Source organism: Ranitomeya imitator, chromosome 3, assembly GCF_032444005.1.
Source record: "Ranitomeya imitator isolate aRanImi1 chromosome 3, aRanImi1.pri, whole genome shotgun sequence".
NCBI lineage: Eukaryota > Metazoa > Chordata > Amphibia > Anura > Dendrobatidae > Ranitomeya > Ranitomeya imitator.
Genome location: NC_091284.1, coordinates 726,739,875 through 726,760,034, shown reverse-complemented (window position 1 = coordinate 726,760,034; position 20,160 = coordinate 726,739,875). Strand labels below are relative to the sequence as shown.

Below are 20,160 nucleotides of genomic sequence, written 5' to 3'. Positions count from 1 at the left end.
TTGTAGACAGAAGTCTGTCGGATTCATTTACCATTTCTTCTGCAATCCTTTCCAGCTCAGTCTAGTTTGTTACAAACATCCATTCCACTCAATCTGTTTAGTGTTTAACCCCATAGCCCTTCATTCCCCCCCAAGCCCGTCTTCACCTTCATGACCAGGCCAAATTTTACAATTCTGACCACTGTCACTTTGTAGTAATAACGGTGTGTCTTTTTTTTTTTTTTTTGTGTGGGCCATATTGTACTTCATCATGGTGGTAAAATTTCTTCAATATTACTTGTCATTTGTGAAAATATCAAATTTGGAGACAATTTAGCTATGTGTAAACTGTTATATCCTTAAACCAGTTAGTCATGCTGTACAAAATAATTTATAAATAACATTTACCACTTAGAGGAGGTAGCGAAAATGTGCCGATAGACTCCCTTTGAGGGCAGCCGGATGTAATCAAGAAGAAGCTGAATCCAACAATGTATCACTTAGATTACTGGGTGCAGCCGTTTTTAGATCTAATACAGCAGAGCTGAGAAAGCTGCCCCCGCCCAATGGCTCTCCATATACAATGTCTATAGACAGTGAGCTGCTTATCACAGGAGGGGGCGTGTCGGACTATCATGCAGTGCTGTTGTGTCCAGCAATAAGCTCCTGGTGCGAAAACCATCATTACAAGCAAACAAAACCACTGAGCTTCATAAGAGAGGCATTGCTGAAATCGGTGTTTTAAACCCTACAGCGTGCTGTCTTCAGCTTACTTAGCAAAAACCTGCTGACAGATTCCCTTTAAGGTATATTACAGCAACATCCCTCAGTAACCTTGTGAATTGTTTTATAGTGAGCCTGGATGGAAAGGAGTAATCCGATCCACTCCAAAGTCTGAGGAGCTCCAGTCTGCCCTGACTAATCAGGATCTCTATATGTGAGTATATGATGTAGAACTTGTGATCCTGATGAGACCACACAAGTCCATGACTAATGTGTCCTCTGTACAGTTACGTGGGACATGGCGCAGGCGTACACTTCTTGGACGCTCAGACACTGCAGCGATTGGATTGTAATGCGGTGGTGTTGCTGTTTGGATGTAGCAGTGCTGCCTTAGCGGTACGAGGAGACCTGGAAGGGACTGGCATAGTCTTGAAGTACTTGATGGCTGGATGGTAAGGATTCAGTCCATTGTAAAATATATATATATATATATATATATATATATATATATATATATATATATATATATATATATATATATATATATATATATATATATATATATATATATATATATATATATATGTCCTTCTCAAAAAATTAGCATATAGTGTTAAATTTCATTATTTACCATAATGTAATGATTACAATTAAACTTTCATATATTATAGATTCATTATCCACCAACTGAAATTTGTCAGGTCTTTTATTGTTTAAATACTGATGATTTTGGCATACAACTCCTGATAACCCAAAAAACCTGTCTCAAAAAATTAGCATATTTCACCCATCCAATCAAATAAGTGTTTTTTAATAACAAACAAAAAAACCATCAAATAATAATGTTCAGTTATGCACTCAATACTTGGTCGGGAATCCTTTGGCAGAAATGACTGCTTCAATGCGGCGTGGCATGGAGGCAATCAGCCTGTGACACTGCTGAGATGTTATGGAGGCCCAGGATGCTTCAATAGCGGCCTTAAGCTCATCCAGAGTGTTGGGTCTTGCGTCTCTCAACTTTCTCTTCACAATATCCCACAGATTCTCTATGGGGTTCAGGTCAGGAGAGTTGGCCGAACAATCGAGCACAGTAATACCATGGTCAGTAAACCATTTACCAGTGGTTTTGGCACTGTGAGCAGCCGATGGAAGCATGAAGTGCTCCAAAATCTCCTGATAGCTAGCTGCATTGACCCTGCCCTTGATGAAACACAGTGGACCAACACCAGCAGCTGACATGGCACCCCACACCATCACTGACTGTGGGTACTTGACACTGGACTTCAGGCATTTTGGCATTTCCTTCTCCCCAGTCTTCCTCCAGACTCTGGCACCTTGATTTCCGAATGACATGCAAAATTTGCTTTCATCAGAAAAAAGTACTTGGGACCACTTAGCAACAGTCCAGTGCTGCTTCTCTGTAGCCCAGGTCAGGCGCCTCTGCCGCTGTTTATGGTTCAAAAGTGGCTTTACCTGGGGAATGCGGCACCTGTAGCCCATTTCCTGCACACGCCTGTGCACGGTGGCTCTGGATGTTTCCACACCAGACTCAGTCCACTGCTTCCTCAGGTTCCCCAAGGTCTGGAATCTGTCCTTCTCCACAATCTTCCTCAGGGTCCGGTCTCCTCTTCTCGTTGTACAGCGTTTTCTGCCACATTGTTTCCTTCCAACAGACTTACCATTGAGGTGCCTTGATACAGCACTCTGGGAACAGCCTATTTGTTGAGAAATTTCTTTCTGGGTCTTACCCTCTTGCTTGAGGGTGTCAATGATGGCCTTCTTGACATCTGTCAGGTCGCTAGTCTTAAGGTACCGTCACACTAGACGATATCGCTAGCGATCCGTGACGTTGCAGCGTCCTCGCTAGCGATATCGTCCAGTGTGACAGGCAGCAACGATCAGGCCCCTGCTGTGCTGTCGCTGGTCGGGGAAGAAAGTCCAGAACTTTATTTGGTCGCTGGACTCCCCGCAGACATCGCTGAATCGGCGTGTGTGACACCGATTCAGCGATGTCTTCACTGGTAACCAGGGTAAACATCGGGTAACTAAGCGCAGGGCCACGCTTAGTAACCCGATGTTTACCCTGGTTACCAGCGTAAAAAAACAAACAGTACATACTTACATTCAGCTGTCTGTCCCTTGCCGTCTGGTTCCTGCACTGACTGCTGGCCGTAAAGTGAAAGCAGAGCACAGCCACAGCGGTGAGTCACCGCTGTGTGACTCACTGCTGTGCTGTGCTTTCACTTTCACTTTACGGCCAGCAGTCAGTGCAGGAACCAGACGGCAAGGGACAGACAGCTGAATGTAAGTATGTACTGTTTGTTTTTTTACGCTGGTAACCAGGGTAAACATCGGGTTACTAAGCGCGGCCCTGCGCTTAGTTACCCGATGTTTACCCTGGTTACCGGGGACCTCGGGATCGTTGGTCGCTGGAGAGCGGTCTGTGTGACAGCTCTCCAGCGACCAAACAGCGACGCTGCAGCGATCCGGATCGTTGTCGGTATCGCTGCAGCGTCGCTAAGTGTGACGGTACCTTAACCCATGATGGGGGTTTTGAGTAATGAACCAGGCAGGGAGTTTATAAAAGCCTCAGGTATCTTTTGCATGTGTTTAGAGTTAATTAGTTGATTCAGAAGATTAGGGTATTAGGTCGTTTAGAGAACCTTTTCTTGATATGCTAATTTTTTGAGACAGGTTTTTTGGGTTATCAGGAGTTGTATGCCAAAATCATCAGTATTAAAACAAAAAAAGACCTGACAAATTTCAGTTGGTGGATAATGAATCTATAATATATGAAAGTTTAATTGTAATCATTACATTATGGTAAATAATGAAATTTAACACTATATGCTAATTTTTTGAGAAGGACCTGTGTGTGTGTGTGTGTGTATATATGTGTATATATGTGTATATATGTATATATATATATATATATATATATATATATATATATATATATATATATATATATATATATATATATATATATGAATTAATTTACATTTTACTGTTCAAGGGGATTTTATGAGAGATCTTCCCTTTTTGGTGGGTGTAAATTTAACTGTGGGACAGCCATAGTCTTCAGACTGAAGGGGGCTGAAGTTGTGGCATGTCTTGGGGGGGATATGACATATAAATCCTTTTGAAGGGAGCAGAACGCTACAAATTACATAGAAACAAATAAAGAACGTTGGCTACAGGATTTTTAAAGAAATGGCTGTGTAGAAACGGGACCAGGAATGTCTGTCCTCCTGGTACCTCTCATTCTTCAGCTAGAGGATTGGACCTGACTAAGGGTGACTCCATCTTAAAATGGTGATAATCGTTAATTACACATCACCCCAATGCTGGTAATATGAGAACATAATCTTTAGCCGACCTTTTACTGCTTTGTGCCCCCCAACTCTTGCCAGTGGTGTCTGGTGTAAACTGCCTGCAGACGTCATCACCTGTTTACCTAACGTGACAGCTGCAGTCAGTTGTTGCCCTCGTTCTCGTGCTGTATACCCCTTGAGGCCAGTGACTGGCTGCAGTGCTCATGTGTGATTGGCTGCTGACAGCCCGTATATATAAAGAGGGAACAGAGGGGAGAGATTTGGGCTGCAGCCCTGGAACAGTAGGGACCATGTATCTAAAATCACCCCCCAAGCAGGAATACCACGAAGGTGCAGAACCTGCTAACATACCCAATCTTGAAGGCTTTTTTGGTGTTCTTCCCACATTGGGAGGTGACTGTGCCTGGCACCATCTCCACATGTACGATACCTGCTGATTGTCCACTTCACGACAGGTTTGTGGGTGACACAACGTCATTGGCGTCTCCCGATGGGGGAAGTGAGCAGCACCTAACAGCCTCCTTATGTTCCCCTCACTTTAGGACTTGCAGATTGTGAACACATAGTAATATTTTGGGGAAAGGGACTCTGCTTAGAATGATTGCATGTCCAGTTCTTATAATTATTTATTTATTTTTTATAACACAGCCCTCTGGTTGTCGGGAACCTGTGGGATGTCACAGACCGGGAGATTGACCGCTACACGGTGGCTTTCTTGCAAGGCTGGTTGAAGGCCGGGCCTGGCGCTACAATTCTGAAATACTTGCACAAGTCTCGCCAGGCTCCCAAACTGAAGTACATGATTGGGGCAGCTCCCGTGGCGTATGGGTTACCAGTGGCCCTTCAGTGACGCCCACCACTCCATCGCTTACGATCAATTGCGTGTTTATTTAAATTCAGATATTTATTACTCTTTTTATGTATTGAAACATGTGATTTCATTTTTAGAATTCAAAGTGTAACTGTGATTTTAAGTATTTTTATGTTGTAGCCCCTTAAATGTGCTGTAGATGGGCAGGGTCTGCATTCTGAGACCCTCACTGATCACATAATAGACTGCTCGGTGTTGTACCGACCTTAATAGAAAGTCTATGGGTCTGTACAGCTGTGCAGTGATCGGGGTCCAGACCCTTGTCGATCTGCAGCATGTTCAATGGGCTACAATATCTAAAAAAGATTTTAAATGACAGTTGCGTAAAGATGATATTTCTAATGGATGAGCATGTTCAGGGAAATTTATAAACTTGCATAATAAAGACATTCTTTTGTATTTACTTCTTATGGTTTGTTCTCATTTTCAGTATTCCGGACTCTGCATCTAGTTTAGCTTTGGATGATCAGACGGCTACAAAAAAATACAAAAATGATACAGCTTGTAGTCATTTATACCATGCTAAGAGACTCCCTATTGAGCCTGTGCACTCCTTATACAGCATCAGTATACTTCAGAGGTGTTTTGACTTTTGGGGGGTCTCAGGTTCCAGCCACCCACTCGTCAGCAGTACATAACGACTCTTTATATGCTTCTGGAAAAAAAAAATAAAGGGTAGTTTTCAGTTAAAGGGATTGTCTGGACCTTTTGATAAGTCTTCAGTCACTCTGACTGCAAACTTCTGAATTACGGCATGTTCCTTGCTGTTGAGATTCTTGGATATTGCTGGCAGGGGGAGCAGGCGATCTGTGACCATAACTGCGATTTGCATATTTCTACCAAATTTTGATTAGATCTGCTCTGCTTCCCTCAATTGACTTGTATAGAACGAGGCTGAACACCTCTATTCAGAATATGGACGGACATGTGCATATGGCATACTTGCTGTCATGTGACTGCCCGCTCTCACTGCCCACACCAGGGGATCGTGTGTGTGATGTGCACGCAGTAAGGATTCAGAGTAACTGCAGTTAGACTGGACAACACCATTAATGACAGCCAGTGTGCCGGCTTATGGCTGTGCTGTAGAATCATATCACATTGCTAGGAGCACCGAAGTCTCTGTGCTCTGGCTGTTTTAACTTACAGGCAGAAGATGAAGGAAATCTGTGATGGCCGATCTCGCCGCTCACAGTAAGAAGGTGGGATGTGCTCTCCGCCTGCTCCCCCCGCTCTACTCTGACTTGTAATTTTATGAGAGGAGAGACCTGCTGGAAGAACACTCCCAAAGGTGAAAAAAGCTCACAAAATACATTTTATTCCTCCTGTCAGGAGCTCTGACGTCACGTAGACGGCGACACCGGCAATATCTGAGCTCGGCAGCTCTGCCAGAGTTGTCACCACTGAGCTCAGGCATTGGCTGCAGGGTGCCAAACTGCAGTGAGGCAGGGATTACTAAGGGAATTTTTAGGGAATACATTATATTTCTGTGCTTGGCACCAGGCAGAGTGCAACACAGTATCGCTTACTAAAACTTTGAAGTGTATACCTACATTTGTGGGTTTTTTTTTTTTTTTTTTTTAAATGTCTAGTCATTGTTTTGTTTTCTTCTTTGGTGTTAGTGGCAGCCGCATACACCCATGGTCTCCTGTGTATCCCAATGAAGAGTTGGAGAAAGTAACACTTATATACTGTACTAGCTGAAGAGCCCGGCGTTGCCTGGGCATAGTAAATATCTGTGGTTAGTTATAGCACGTCACTTCTCTTATTTTCCCATCACGCCTCTCATTTTCCCAATCACATCTTTAATTTTTCCCCTCGCATCTCTCATTTTCTCCCTCACACCTCTCATTTTCTCCCTCACTCCTCTCATTCCCCCCTAACACTTGTCATTTCGACCTCACATCTGTCATTTTCCGATCACTACACTATTTTCCCTCACTCCTCTCATTTTGCACTCACACCTTTTCATTTTCACCTCAGTATATACATGTTTGTCATCTCCCTTATATATAGTATACACCTGTATGTCATCTCCTGTATATAGTATATACCTGTATGTCATCTCCCCTGTATATAGTATATACCTGCTGTCATCTCCCCTGTATATAGTATATACCTGTATGTCATCTCCTCCTATATATAGTATATACCTGTATGTCATCTCCTATATATAGTATATACCTGTGTCATCTCCCCTGTATATAGTATATATCTGTGTCATCTCCTCCTGTATATAGTATATACCTGTATGTCATCTCCTATATATAGTATATACCTGTGTCATCTCCCCTGTATATAGTATATATCTGTGTCATCTCCTCCTGTATATAGTATATACCTGTATGTCATCTTCTATATATAGCCTATACCTGTATGTCATCTCCTCCTGTATATAGTATATACCTGTAGATAATCTGCTCCTGTATATAGTATATACCTGTGTCATCTCCTCCTGTATATAGTATATACCTGTATGTCATCTCCTCCTGTATATAGTATGTACCTGTATGTCATCTCCTCTATATAGTATATACCTGTCATCTCCCCTGTATATAGTATATACCTGTGTGATCTCCTGTATTAGACCTCGTTAACACGTTATTTGCTCAGTATTTTTACCTCAGTGTTTGTAAGATAAATTGGCAGCCTGATAAATCCCCAGCCAACAGGAAGCCCTCCCCCTGGCAGTATATATTAGCTCACACATACACATAATAGACAGGTCATGTGACTGACAGCTGCTGTATTTCCTATATGGTACATTTGTTGCTCTTGTAGTTTGTCTAATTATTAATCAGATTTTTATTTTTGAAGGCTAATACCAGACTTGTGTGTGTTTTAGGGCGAGTTTCGTTTGTCAAGTTGTGTGTGTTGAGTTGTGTGTGGCGACATGCATGTAGCGACTTTTGTGAGATGAGTTTTGTGTGGAAACATGCGTGTAGCAACTTTTTGTGTGTCGAGTTGCATGTGACAGGTTAGTGTGGCAAGTTGTGAGCAGCAAGTTTTGCGCATGGCGAGTTTTGCGCGTGGTGAGTTTTATGTCTGGTGCCTTTTGAGTATGTGCAAGTTTTGTGTGAGGCAACTTTTGCATGTGTTGCAAATTTTGTGCATGTGGCAATTTTTCCGCGTGTGTAAGTTTTGCGTGTGGCGAGTTTTCCATGAGGTGAGTTTTGCACTTGTGGCGAGTTTTGCGTGAGCCTAGTTTTTGCATGTGGCGAGTTTTGCGCGGCGACTTTTGTGTTTCGAGTTTTATGTGGCGAGGTTGGTGTATGTGTGGTGAAATGTGTGCTGAGGGTGGTATATGTGTTCAAGCATGTGGTAGTGTGTGGCGCATTTTGTGTGTGTGTTCATATCCCTGTGTGTGGTGAGTATCCCATGTCGGGGCCCCACCTTAGCAACTGATCGGTATATACTCTTTGGCGCCATCACTCTCATTCTTTAAGTCCCCCTTGTTCACATCTGGCAGCTGTCAATTTGCCGCCAACACTTTTCTTTTCACTTTTCCCCATTATGTAGATAGGGGCAAAATTGTTTGGTGAATTGGAAAGCGCGGGGTTAAAATTTCACCTCACAATGTAGCCTATGACGCTCTCAGGGTCCAGACGTGTGACTGTGCAAAATTTAGTTGCTGTAGCTGCGACGCTTCAAACACTTTTCCTTTCACTTTTTTCCCCATTATGTAGATAGGGGCAAAATTGTTTGGTGAATTGGAACGCGTGGGGTTAAAATTTCGCTTCACAACATAGCCTATGACGCTCTCGGGGTCCAGACGTGTGACTGTGCAAAATTTTGTGGCTGTAGCTGCGACGGTGCAGATGCCAATCCCGGACACACACACACACACACACACACACACACACACACACACACACACACACACACACACACACACACACACACACACACACACACACACACACACACACACACAGTAGGTCGTCATAGGTATTATTCCCATATCTTTACAATGACCTTTGGCCAGATCATAGCATGCTTACATGACTTATGTTTATTTATTTTACTCATATAGCGACATTAATTCCACAACAATTTACATACGTTGTCGTCATGATCTTCATTGGGGCTCACGATCTACTTTCCTTATTAGTATGACTTTGGAGTGTGGGAGGAGACTGGAGCACCCAGAGGAAGAACATACAAACTCCTTAGGGTATGTGTCCACGTTCAGGATTACATCCGGATTAGCTGCGGTTGGATGCTGCGTACAACCACAGTGTTCAGATGTTACAGCATAGTGGAGGGGATTTTATGAAATGCCGTCTCTACTATGTGTGCAAACACTCATCCGCCGGCCCTGCGTTTACAGACATGCGGCGCGTCTTTTTAGAACACTCCGTCGCCGCAAGGTAAATCACAGGGCCCTATGTATGAGATTCTGGATATGTGCAATGAACACATCCGGAATCACTGCGCGTACAGAAGGGGGGCAGCGCTTTGGGTAGAGCGGGTTTTCCGCTCTGTCATTACGGACAGGGTATGTGCACACGCTGCGGATTGGTGTGCGGATTTTTCCGCACTGATTTTGGTAAATCCGCAGGTAAACCGCACTGCGGTTTTTGTGCGGATTCCACCTGCGGATTCCTATTATGGAGCAGGTGTAAACAGCTGCGGAATCCGCACAAAGAATTGACATGCTGTGGAATATAAACAGCTGTGTTTCCATGTGTTTTTTTCCACAGCATGTGCACAGCGCATTTTGTTTTCCATAGGTTTACATGGTACTGTAAACTCCATGGAAAACTGCTGCAAATCCGAATCGTCAAATCCGCTGTGGATCTGCAGCAAAATCCGCAATGTGTGCACATAGCCTTAATCTGCGCAGAAAATAGAAAACCAGATTTTCCGGCTGCAAAGGCAAAAGGTTAATTTCTTAAAGGGAATCGGTCACCCCAACATTGGCCTATAAGCTAAGGCCACCAGCATCAGGGGCTTATCTACAGCATTCTGCAATGCTGTAGATAATCTTCCCCCCCCCCCCCCCCCGATGTCACCTGAAAGATAAGAAAAAGAAGCTAGGTTATACTCACCTGGGGGGTCCGATGGGCATCGCGGTCCGGGTCCAGCGACTCCCATCTAAATACGATGACGTCCTCTTTTTTTTTTTTTTTTTTTTTTTTTTTTTTTTTTCTTCCTGCCGTGGCTTCTGCATAGGCGTACTGTTTTGCCCTGTTAAGGGCAGAGCAAATGTGCACTGCAGTACTTTGCTCGTATGAAGATGGGAGGTGCCAGACCGCGACGCCCATCGGACCGGACGTAATCGGGACTGCCCCTGGGTGAGTATAATCTAACTTGTTGTTATCTTTCAGGATACATCGGGGGCTTATCTACAGCATTACAGAATGCTGTAGATAAGCCCCTGATGGCGGTGGGCTTAGCTTAAAGGCCAATTTTGGGGTGACAAATTTCCCTTCAAATGCCACTGGCAACCGGACAGTAGCATTTAGAAGGCTTCTATATGGTAACAGTGCGTTCTGCAGGTGTTAACATGTAGAAGTCCTCGGATGCCCAGCCTGTGATTGGTCTGTATGGGAGATAGTCAGGTCTGCACTACACTACAATGGGGACACAGTAATTAATAAATAAAAGGGCAATCCTGTTTCCCAATTAAAGGGACTCTGTCACCCCCTCCAGCCGTTAAAAACTAAAAGAGCCACCTTGTGCAGCAGTAAAGAGGTGGCTCTTTTAGTTATTGGTGCAGTCAAAGCAGAAATAAAGCGTTTTATAATTTTGCAAAAATACCTGTCTTTAGTCGTGGAGGCAGGTCTTAACCCCCCCTGCTGCACACGCCACACTGCCGTCACTCAAGGCTTCTTCTGCGCTGCCCCCTCCGCCCTGTTTTCAAATCAAATCCGGCGCCTGCGCTGTTTTGTTCTGCCTGGGGCAGGCGCAGTGAGCGCTACCTGTCTGATCTCAGATGCAATCTCGCAGCCTATGCGGCCACCCTGCTTGTGAATCCCAGCCCTGCACTGTGCATAATGCATAACACACTGCAGGGCTGGGATTTACAAACTGGGTGGCCGCACAGGCGCAGTCTGCGAGACTGCAACTGAGGTCAGACTGGCGGCGCCCCCTGCATTGCCCCAGGCAGAACAAAACAGCGCAGATGCCGGATTTGATTTGAAAACAGCACGGAGGGGGCGGAGCCCGGCGCCGAAGAAGCCTTGAGTGACGGCAGTGTGGCGTGTGCAGCAGGGGGGTTAAGACCTGCCTCCAGGACTAAAGACAGGTATTTTTGCGAAATTATAAAATAGGGATTTTTGTGTGTATTCACCGTAAAATCTTTTTCTCCGAGCCACTCATTGGGGGACACGGGACCATGGGGGGTGTTATGCTGCTGTCACTAGGAGGCTGACACTAAGCTGAGACAAAAAAAGTTAGCTCCTCCCCTGCAGTATACACCCTCATGCTGGCTTCCAGAGACCCAGTTCAGTGCAAAAGCAGTAGGAGAATAATAACAGGATTTTTGGTTGCTTACCGTAAAATCTGTTTCTTGGAGCCTCCATTGGGGGACACAGGAACCATGGGTGTATGCTGCTGCCACTAGGAGGCTGGCAGTATGCAAATAAAAGTTAGCTCCTCCTCTGCAATGTACACCCCACCGACTGGCATTATACTCTTCAGTTAGTGAGAAAGCAGTAGGAGATAATGAACAAGGTTGAAAACCATAAACACAAACTTGAACGGTTATAAAACATAACAGGAAACATTGGGAGGGAGCTGTGTGCCCCAATGGAGGCTCCAAGAAACAGATTTTACGGTAAGCAACCAAAAATCCTGTTCTTTATCGCCTCTCATTGGGGGACACAGGAACCATGGGACGTCCCAAAGCAGTCCCTAGGGTGGGAAAACAGACTTGCATCAGGTCAGAGGACTCACCACTGCCGCCTGCAAGATCCTTCTGCCTAGGCTGGCATCCGCCGATGCGTAGGTATGGACCTTGTAAAATTTGGCGAACGTGTGGATGGAAGACCAAGTTGCCGCTTTGCAAAGCTGTAGGGCGGAAGCCCTGTGGTGCACCGCCCAGGAGGCGCCGACTGCCCGGGTAGAGTGAGCCTTTATCCCAGGAGGGGGCACTCTGTTCTTGACCCGGTAAGCCTCCAAAATTGCCATTCTGATCCATCGAGCAATAGTCGCTTTGGAAGCCGGCTGGCCTCTGCGCGTGCCATCAGGAATGATGAAAAAAAGAATCCGTCTTCCGGAAAGAGGATGTTCTATCCAGATAGATCCTCACTGCCCTGACGAGGTCTAGCTTGTTCAACGATCGCTCCAGAGGATGAGTCGGAGCTGGACAAAAGGAAGGTAGAACAATGACCTCGTTGAGGTGGAAGGTGGAAACCACCTTAGGAAGAAAGGAAGGTGGGGGCCGGAAGACCACCTTGTCCTGGTGAATGACCAAAAACGGAGGACGGCAAGACAAGGCCGCCAACTCGGAAATGCGGCGAATAGACGTGATGGCCACAAGAAAGGTCACCTTCCAACATAGAACTGATAGAGGAATCTCCCTAAGAGGCTCGAAGGGAGAAACCCTCATAACGTCCAGTAGCAGGTTTAAGTCCCATGCGTCCACAGGGGCCCTGTACGGCGGGACAGCGTGGGCTACTCCTTGAAGGAAGGTCTTAACCTGTGGCCGAGAAGCTAAGGTCTTCTGAAAGAGGATGGAAAGCGCAGATACCTGGCCCTTCAGGGAGCTAAGAGCTAGGCCTGAATCCAGTCCTGCCTGAAGGAAGGCCAAGAGAGAAGGCAGAGAAAAAGACATGGATGGAACGCGGTTGGACTCGCACCAATGGAAGTAAGCCTTCCAGGTACGGTAGTAGATCCTGGAAGACGAAGGCTTCCGAGCCTGAATCATGGTTTGAATTACCCGGTCCGAAAGGCCGGACGCTCTTAGAACCGCGGTCTCAACAGCCACGCCGTTAAACTGAGCGACCGAGAATTCGGGTGGCAGATTGGACCCTGAGACAGCAGATCGGGCCTGTCTGGAAGGCGCCATGGAGCGTCCGCGAGAAGGTTGACGAGCTCCGTGAACCAAGCTCTCCTGGGCCAATCCGGGGCGATCAAGATGACTGGCACCCCTTCCGCTTTGATCTTCTTCAACAGTTTGGGAAGTAAAGGAAGGGGTGGGAACAGGTAGGGCAGCCCGAACTGTGACCAAGGAATGGCCAGAGCGTCGACGCCCACTGCGAGGGGATCGTGAGACCTGGAGACGAACTGCGGAACCTTCCTGTTCATTCGGGACGCCGTGAGATCCACGTCCGGAGTCCCCCATCGAAGACAAATCTGATGGAAGACCTCCGGATGCAAGGACCATTCCCCTGCCGCGAGGCCTTCGCGGCTGAGGAAGTCGGCGGCCCAGTTGTCCACGCCGGGGATATGCACTGCGGATATCACCGGAACCGTTGCCTCTGCCCAAAGGAGAATCTTGGATACCTCGGCAAGGGCCAAGGAGCTCCGGGTCCCCCCCTGATGGTTGACATATGCCACAGCCGTGGCACTGTCCATCTGGATCCGGACTGGCAGGCCCCTGAGAATCCTTTCCCAGTGGCGGAGGGACAGAAAGATGGCTCTAATTTCGAGGACATTGATTGGCAGAGTTGACTCCTGCGACGACCAACGGCCCTGAACCGTCAGGTGACGGAAAACCGCACTCCAGCCGAGCAGGCTGGCGTCCGTTGTCACCACCTGCCAGTGAACTGGAAGGAAGGACCTGCCCTGGGAGATGAGGTGACGTCAGCCACCAGTTGAGAGACCGCTTGACCAGAGAAGAGAGTCTGATCGGCAAATCCAGGGAGAAGACAGACCTGTCCCACTGAGACAGAATGGCTTGCTGAAGGGGACGTGAATGGAATTGGGCGAAGGGAATCGCTTCCAAGGTAGCTACCATCCTCCCCAGAACCTTCATGGCCGATCGGAGGGAGGGAGGCCGAGGACCCTGGAGCAAGCGCATGTCCCGACAAAGAGTGGATCTCTTGTCCTTGGGAAGGAAGACTCTGGTCTGACGAGTGTCGAATAGCATGCCCAGAAAGAGTATGCGCTGAGAAGGAATAAGGCAGGACTTCTTCCGGTTGACCAGCCACCCGAAACGGGCTAAGGTGTCGAGAACAATGGACAGGCTTTCGTGAGCCTGAGAAAATGACGGTGCCTTGAGGAGTATGTCGTCGAGGCATGGAAATAGGACCAGGCCTCTGACTCTCAATATGGCCATCAGTGCTGCCATGATCTTCGTGAACACCCTTGGAGCGGTTGCGAGACTGAACGGCAGGGCGACGAATTGAAAGTGTTCCCGTTGCACTGCGAAGCGCAGGAAACGGTGATGTCCGGGAAATATCGGGACATGGAGGTAGGCATCCTGGATATCTATTGAGCATAGATATTCCTGGGCCTCCATGGAAGCAATTACTGAACGAAGGGATTCCATCCTGAAGTGTCTCAGGCGAACTCTCCTGTTCAGCAATTTGAGGTCCAGAATGGGGCGAACCTTGCCGTCTTTTTTCGGTACCACAAAAAGGTTCGAATAGAAACCCGTGAACCGTTCTTTTTCTGGGACGGGAACGATTACCCCGGATTGGAGCAGAGAAGCGATGGCTGCGAAGAAGCCCGGAACAAGAGCGGGATCTCTTGGAGGACGGGATTGGAAGAAACGATCCCGGAGTCTGGAAGCGAACTCTATCTTGTATCCCGAGGATACAACTTCCCTGACCCATGCGTCCTCTACTGCAGAAATCCAGACGTCCCTGAAAAGGAGAACCTAGGAGTTGGGCTGGAGTCTTGCCGAGAGTCATGCCGAGGTGGATCTTCCAGTCCTGGGCCTGGAGGATCTACCCTGGGAAAAACGAGGACGCCAGGACGGAGTGGGCCTAAAGGACACCGCCTTCTTCTCCTGACGTGCCTGTGGCCTCTGTTGCTGCTGGGAAAAGGAGTTTGACGCAGCGAAGCTGAAAAGAGTGAAACTGCCATCTAGGAGGAGGGCGACGAGGCTTAGCCTGGGGGAGATGAGAACTTGTACCCCCGGTGGCGTCCTTAATGATTTGATCCAGCTGGGAACCAGAGAGACGAGAGCCCTGGAAGGGCAGACTAGTGAGGGACTTTTTAGAAGATAAGTCCGCCTGCCAGGCCTTGAGCCAAACGGTGCGACGGATTGCAACAGCATTGCTGGAAGCCTGAGCTGCACAAGATGCGACATCCAGGGAGGCAGAAACCAGGTATTCACCGGCGTTGGAAATCTGGTTGGCAAGCTCCACTAGTTGCACGGGAGGCGCCCCGTCCAGGATACCTCGACGGAGCTCTTTGGCCCATTTGGAGATGGAATTTGAAACCCAAGTGGAAGCAAAAGCTGGGCATATAGCCGCTGCAGCCGCTTCAAAAGCTGATTTCGCAAAGGATTCTATAGCCCTATCATTAGAGTCCTTCAGAGATGCTCCGCCGGACAGAGGAAGCACCGTGTTGGTGGACAGCCTGGACACAGGTGGATCCACCGAGGGAGAGACCGTCCAATTGGCATTAATTCCGGAGAAAAGGGATATAACACACCCAGGCGTTTTCCCCTCTGAAAACGCCTAGTGGGGTTCTCTCTCTCTCTGGACATGATTTCCTCGAATTCAGGGGCAAAAAACTTGGAAGGTGGTTTGGCCCGTCTAAACGAAACCGCCTGATCTGCGGGTTCTGTAGAGGGATCTTTTATGCCACAAGATTGGTTTACTGCCCTAATGAGATTCTGGACCATCTCCCTCATGGTGGCGATTTGGTTAAAATCCAGCTCCGAAATATCCTCCGAGGGCGCATCAGAGAGTGCCTCGCCTGACTCAGGGGAGGAGGGCCGAGGAGACGCCGACCGCAGGGGAGGGCCGTGTGGCGAGATGGAGCGAGAAGAGGACTCAGACCGACGTTCCTGTCTGGACCTTTCGTGGCTTATCAAGGAGGGCTCGGGCGGTGGTTCCTGCGACCCGCTGGCCACGGCAGGGGTCTGCAGGCGTAACCGATCCAGCGCGGACACCAGGGTTTGAGACACCCGCGTTAAATCGGCCACCGATTGTGACAGAGAGGCGGCCCAGCCTGGGATGGGGGTATCACTCTCGGGCGGAGCAGTCGGGGGATCCTGGGCGGTGGGAACAATCGGGTTGCTGCAGGACTGACACAGCGGGGAGGACTGACCTGAGGGAAGCTTGCTGTTACAAGACGAACATACAAAGTAGGTGACTAAGGCAGAAGATGAAGAAGTCGGAGGACGAGAGCGGCCCCCTTTAGAGTTAGACATTTTGAAAAGGTCCCACAGAACAAAAATGTGGCCGCAGTGTGGAAAACTTCCCAATAAAGAGACGCCCCACGATCGCCCCTGTAACAGAGAATCCACAGGGACCCCCCATGACTGTCTTTGAAAATAGACCGAAGGTTAGGGATCGGTGGGAGGGGAATACTCACCTAAACATCCCACGCCGTCCATTACTAACCTGAAGCCGTTGCCAGTAGGTTAGGGGACAGTGGGGCAGAGGGGGGTGTAAGTCTGCAGTGCAGAGCTACTCACGGCAGACGAAAAACCCGGATACCAGGAGCTGCAGGCCTGGAGGAAGATGCTGTGGATCCCCGGCGCAGATGGAGTGCTGTATCCCCAGAAGGAGCGCTCTGCGAAGTTCCCCAGCGCAGGTGCGTGGCACGATGGAGAAAACCCGTGCCCTGAGCATACTGACACTAAGCTAAACTGAAGAGTATAATGCCAGTCCCTGGGGTGTACACTGCAGAGGAGGAGCTAACTTTTTTATTTGCATAGTGTCAGCCTCCTAGTGGCAGCAGCATACACCCATGGTTCCTGTGTCCCCCAATGAGAGGCGATAAAGAAAACAATATATCATGTAACATGAGTATAACATGTCAAAGAAAGTCAAAAACCGAAAAAGGTAAAGAGCCGAACAGGCTAACAGGGTGGGTGCTGTGTCCCCCGTCCCCCAATGAGTGGCTCGGAGAAAAGGATTTTACGGTGAGTACACACAAAAATCCCTATTTCTCCTTTGCCACATTGGGGGACACAGGACCATTGGACGTCCCAAAGCAGTCCCTGGGAGGGGAACAATACAAGCAAATAACTCCGTGTACCATCTGACTACAAATGCGTGACGGCCGCTTGCAGAATACGTCTGCCAAGGGCCGCGTCCGCAGAGGAATGAATGTGGACATTGTAGTGCTTTGTGAAAGTATGCAGGCTGGACCACGTTGCGGCCTTGCAAACCTGCTCCGCCGTTGCCTGGTGCCGGATGGCCCAGGAAGCACCCATCGACCACGTGGAGTGAGCTCTAATCCCCGCCGGTATAGGTCTGCCCCTGACCCGATAAGATTCCTGGATAGCAGATCGAAACCATCTGGCTATCGTGGCTTTAGATGCAGCCAAACCCTTTCTGTGACCCTCTGGGAGAACGAAAAGGGAATCCGATTTTCTGAAATGAGCCGTTCTGGAAATGTACCTCCTAAGGGCCCATACCACGTCCAGGGTATGAAGGGCTTTTTCGACCCTGTGTTTTGGCTGCGGGCAGAAAGAGGGAAGAATGATGTCCTCGTTAAGGTGAAAAGATGAGACCACCTTAGCGAGAAAGGCCGGAGATGGGCGTAGGACTACCTTGTCCTGGTGGAAGGCCAGAAAAGGAGCCCGGCAGGATAAAGCGGCCAATTCTGAGACCCGTCTGATAGATGTCACAGCTACAAGGAAGGCAACCTTCCAGGAGAGGACAGTTAGCAGAATGTCCTGAAGAGGCTCAAACGGAGGTTCCTGAAGAACCCCCAGAACAAGTTGAGATCCCAGGTCTCTAGCGGCATTCTGTAGGGGGGTACCACATGGGAGCCCCCCTGAATGAAGGTCCTGACTTGCAAGTTGGAAGCGATCTTGCGTTGGAACAACACGGATAACGCTGAGATCTGACCCTTGAGGGAACTCAGCGCCAAGCCGGACTGAAGAAAATCCAAAATGCAAGGAAAAAAGAAGAAAACAAGCGGAGGGCGACCTCGGAGCCTGCACCACGAGAAGAAGGTTTTCCAGGTGCGGTGATAGATGGAAGCAGAAGACGCCTTGCGAGCGCTTATCATGGTGGGAATGACCTGCTGAGAGAAACCAGCTTGAGTTAGAATCCAGGTTTCAACAGCCACGCCGTTAAACGTAGGGCCCCTGAGCTCTGGTGGCAGATCGGCCCTTGGCGACGCAGATCTGGGTGGTCTGGTAACCGCCAGGGGACGTCGGCTACGAGCTGAACTAGCTCCATGTACCAAGCGCGACGTGGCCAATCCAGGGCGACCAGGATGACCGGAACCCCCTCCGTCTTGATTTTCCAGATCACCTTCGGCAGTAAGGGGAGCGGAGGAAACTCGTACGGGAGTTGGAACTGATGCCACGGGGATATCAGCGCGTCCACTCCGATAGCCTGGGGATCCCGAGAACGAGCTATGAAACTCTGAACCTTGGCGTTCAATCTGGACGCCATCAGATCCACATCCGGGGTCCCCCAGCGAAGGCAGATTTGCCGGAAAACCTCTGGATGGAGTTCCCACTCCCCTGAGGCAAGGCCCTGACGGCTGAGAAAGTCCGCCGCCCAGTTTCGACGCCCGGAATATGCACCGCGGAAATGGTGGAGTGGTTGGCTTCGGCCCAACGAAGAATGTGGGAGACTTCCTGCATCGCCGCCCTACTGCGGGTACCCCCTTGATGGTTTATATATGCCACCGCCGTGACATTGATTGGACCCGAAATGGGTGACCCGCGAGCAGGGAGTGAAAACGTCTCAGGGCGAGTCTGATCGCACAAATCTCCAGGATGTTTATAGGGAGCCTTGACTCCCGAATTGTCCAACGTCCCTGGGCAGAGTGGTGTAGAAACACCGCTCCCCAGCCGAGGAGACTGGCATCGGTAGTTACCACTAGCCAGCAGATCGGGAGAAAAGACTTCCCCTGGAGGAGAGATGGACCCCGGGTCCACCATATGAGGGATTGCCTGGTCCGCGGGGACAAGGGGCATGGACGATCGAGGGATAAGGGACTCCTGTCCCAGTTGTCCAGCAGAGCCTGTTGTAAGGGGTGGAGATGGAGTTGAGCGAAGGGGACCGCTTCTATTGCGGCTACCATTTTGCCCAGGATCTTCATGGCGAACCGAATGGGTCGCGGGCGAGGATGGCAGAGCGTCCGGGCTCCTTGCTGAAGCTCTTGGACCGAGGAAGCAAGACCAGACCCCTTGAGGTGTCCAGGATCATTCTCAGAAAGGAGATCCGTTGGGCAGGAACGGGGGAGGACTTGTCCAAGTTGATCAACCAGCCCAGGCGCGAAAGAGAATCCAAGGTAATGCGGACGCTTGCCTCGCAGGCCTGATAAGACATACCTTTTATGAGGTCGTCTAAGTAAGGCAACACGACCACTCCTCGGGAGTGAAGAATGGCCATGACGGCCGCCATGACTTTTGTGAATACCCTGGGCGCCGTGGCAAGACCGAAGGGTAAGGCCGTGAATTGGAAATGGTCCTCTAGGATGGCAAAACGGAGGAACCTTTGATGTGGCGGGAATATTGGGATGTGAAGATAGGCATATTTGATGTCTATTGATGCAAGGTATTTCCCTCTCTCCATCGAGGAGATGACCGACCAGAGCGATTCCATCCTGAAGTGCCGTACTTTTACGCACTTGTTCAGGAGCTTCAGGTCCAAAAAGGGGCGCACCTTCCTGTCCTTTTTTGGCACAATGAAGAGGTTTGAGTAAAAACCTCTGAACCTCTCGTGTTCCAGAACCGGAACAATGACTCCGCTCTGGCGGAGGGAATGAATGGCGCAAAGAAGGGCGCGAGACTGAGCCCCCGAACTCGGGAGACGAGAGGGAAAAACCATGCTGGAGGGGAGGCAGAGAACTCTATTTTGTAGCCAGACACCAGATCCCTGACCCATTCGTCGTGGATGATGGAGAGCCAGGCTTGCTGAAAAAGAAGCAGACGTCCGCCTACTTTGGAGGTGTCGACTGGACCAGTTCCCAAGTCATTGCGAAGGGAATCTGGCAGGCCTGGACCCTCTGGTTCGCCTAGGTTTTCCTCGCCAGGACTGATTCGGCCTGAAAGAGGGACGAACGTCTCTGAGCGAGCGGATCGGTCCGATCTGGAAGAGGCAGCAGGATTGGACCAGGCTGGACTGCTACGAAAGGGCCAAAAGCGAAAGTATTGTTGGCGCTGGAAGGAAGCCTTGGGCCTCTGTTGGGGGAGGAACTTGCTCTTTCCCCCTG

The 20,160-nt window shown here is 49.0% G+C and overlaps 1 protein-coding gene across 1 annotated transcript in view; it reads left to right on the top strand.

The window, feature by feature from the left end:
- Positions 1-5,311, top strand: part of ESPL1 (extra spindle pole bodies like 1, separase) — a 61,831-nt gene extending 56,520 nt beyond the window's left edge. The window contains exons 29-31 of the mRNA XM_069758766.1: positions 833-916; positions 990-1,154; positions 4,686-5,311. Coding sequence (XP_069614867.1) covers positions 833-916; positions 990-1,154; positions 4,686-4,887 — 451 coding nt within the window. The 3' untranslated portion in view covers positions 4,888-5,311. The remainder of the gene's footprint in view (positions 1-832; positions 917-989; positions 1,155-4,685) is intronic.
- Positions 5,312-20,160: the final 14,849 nt, after the last annotated feature.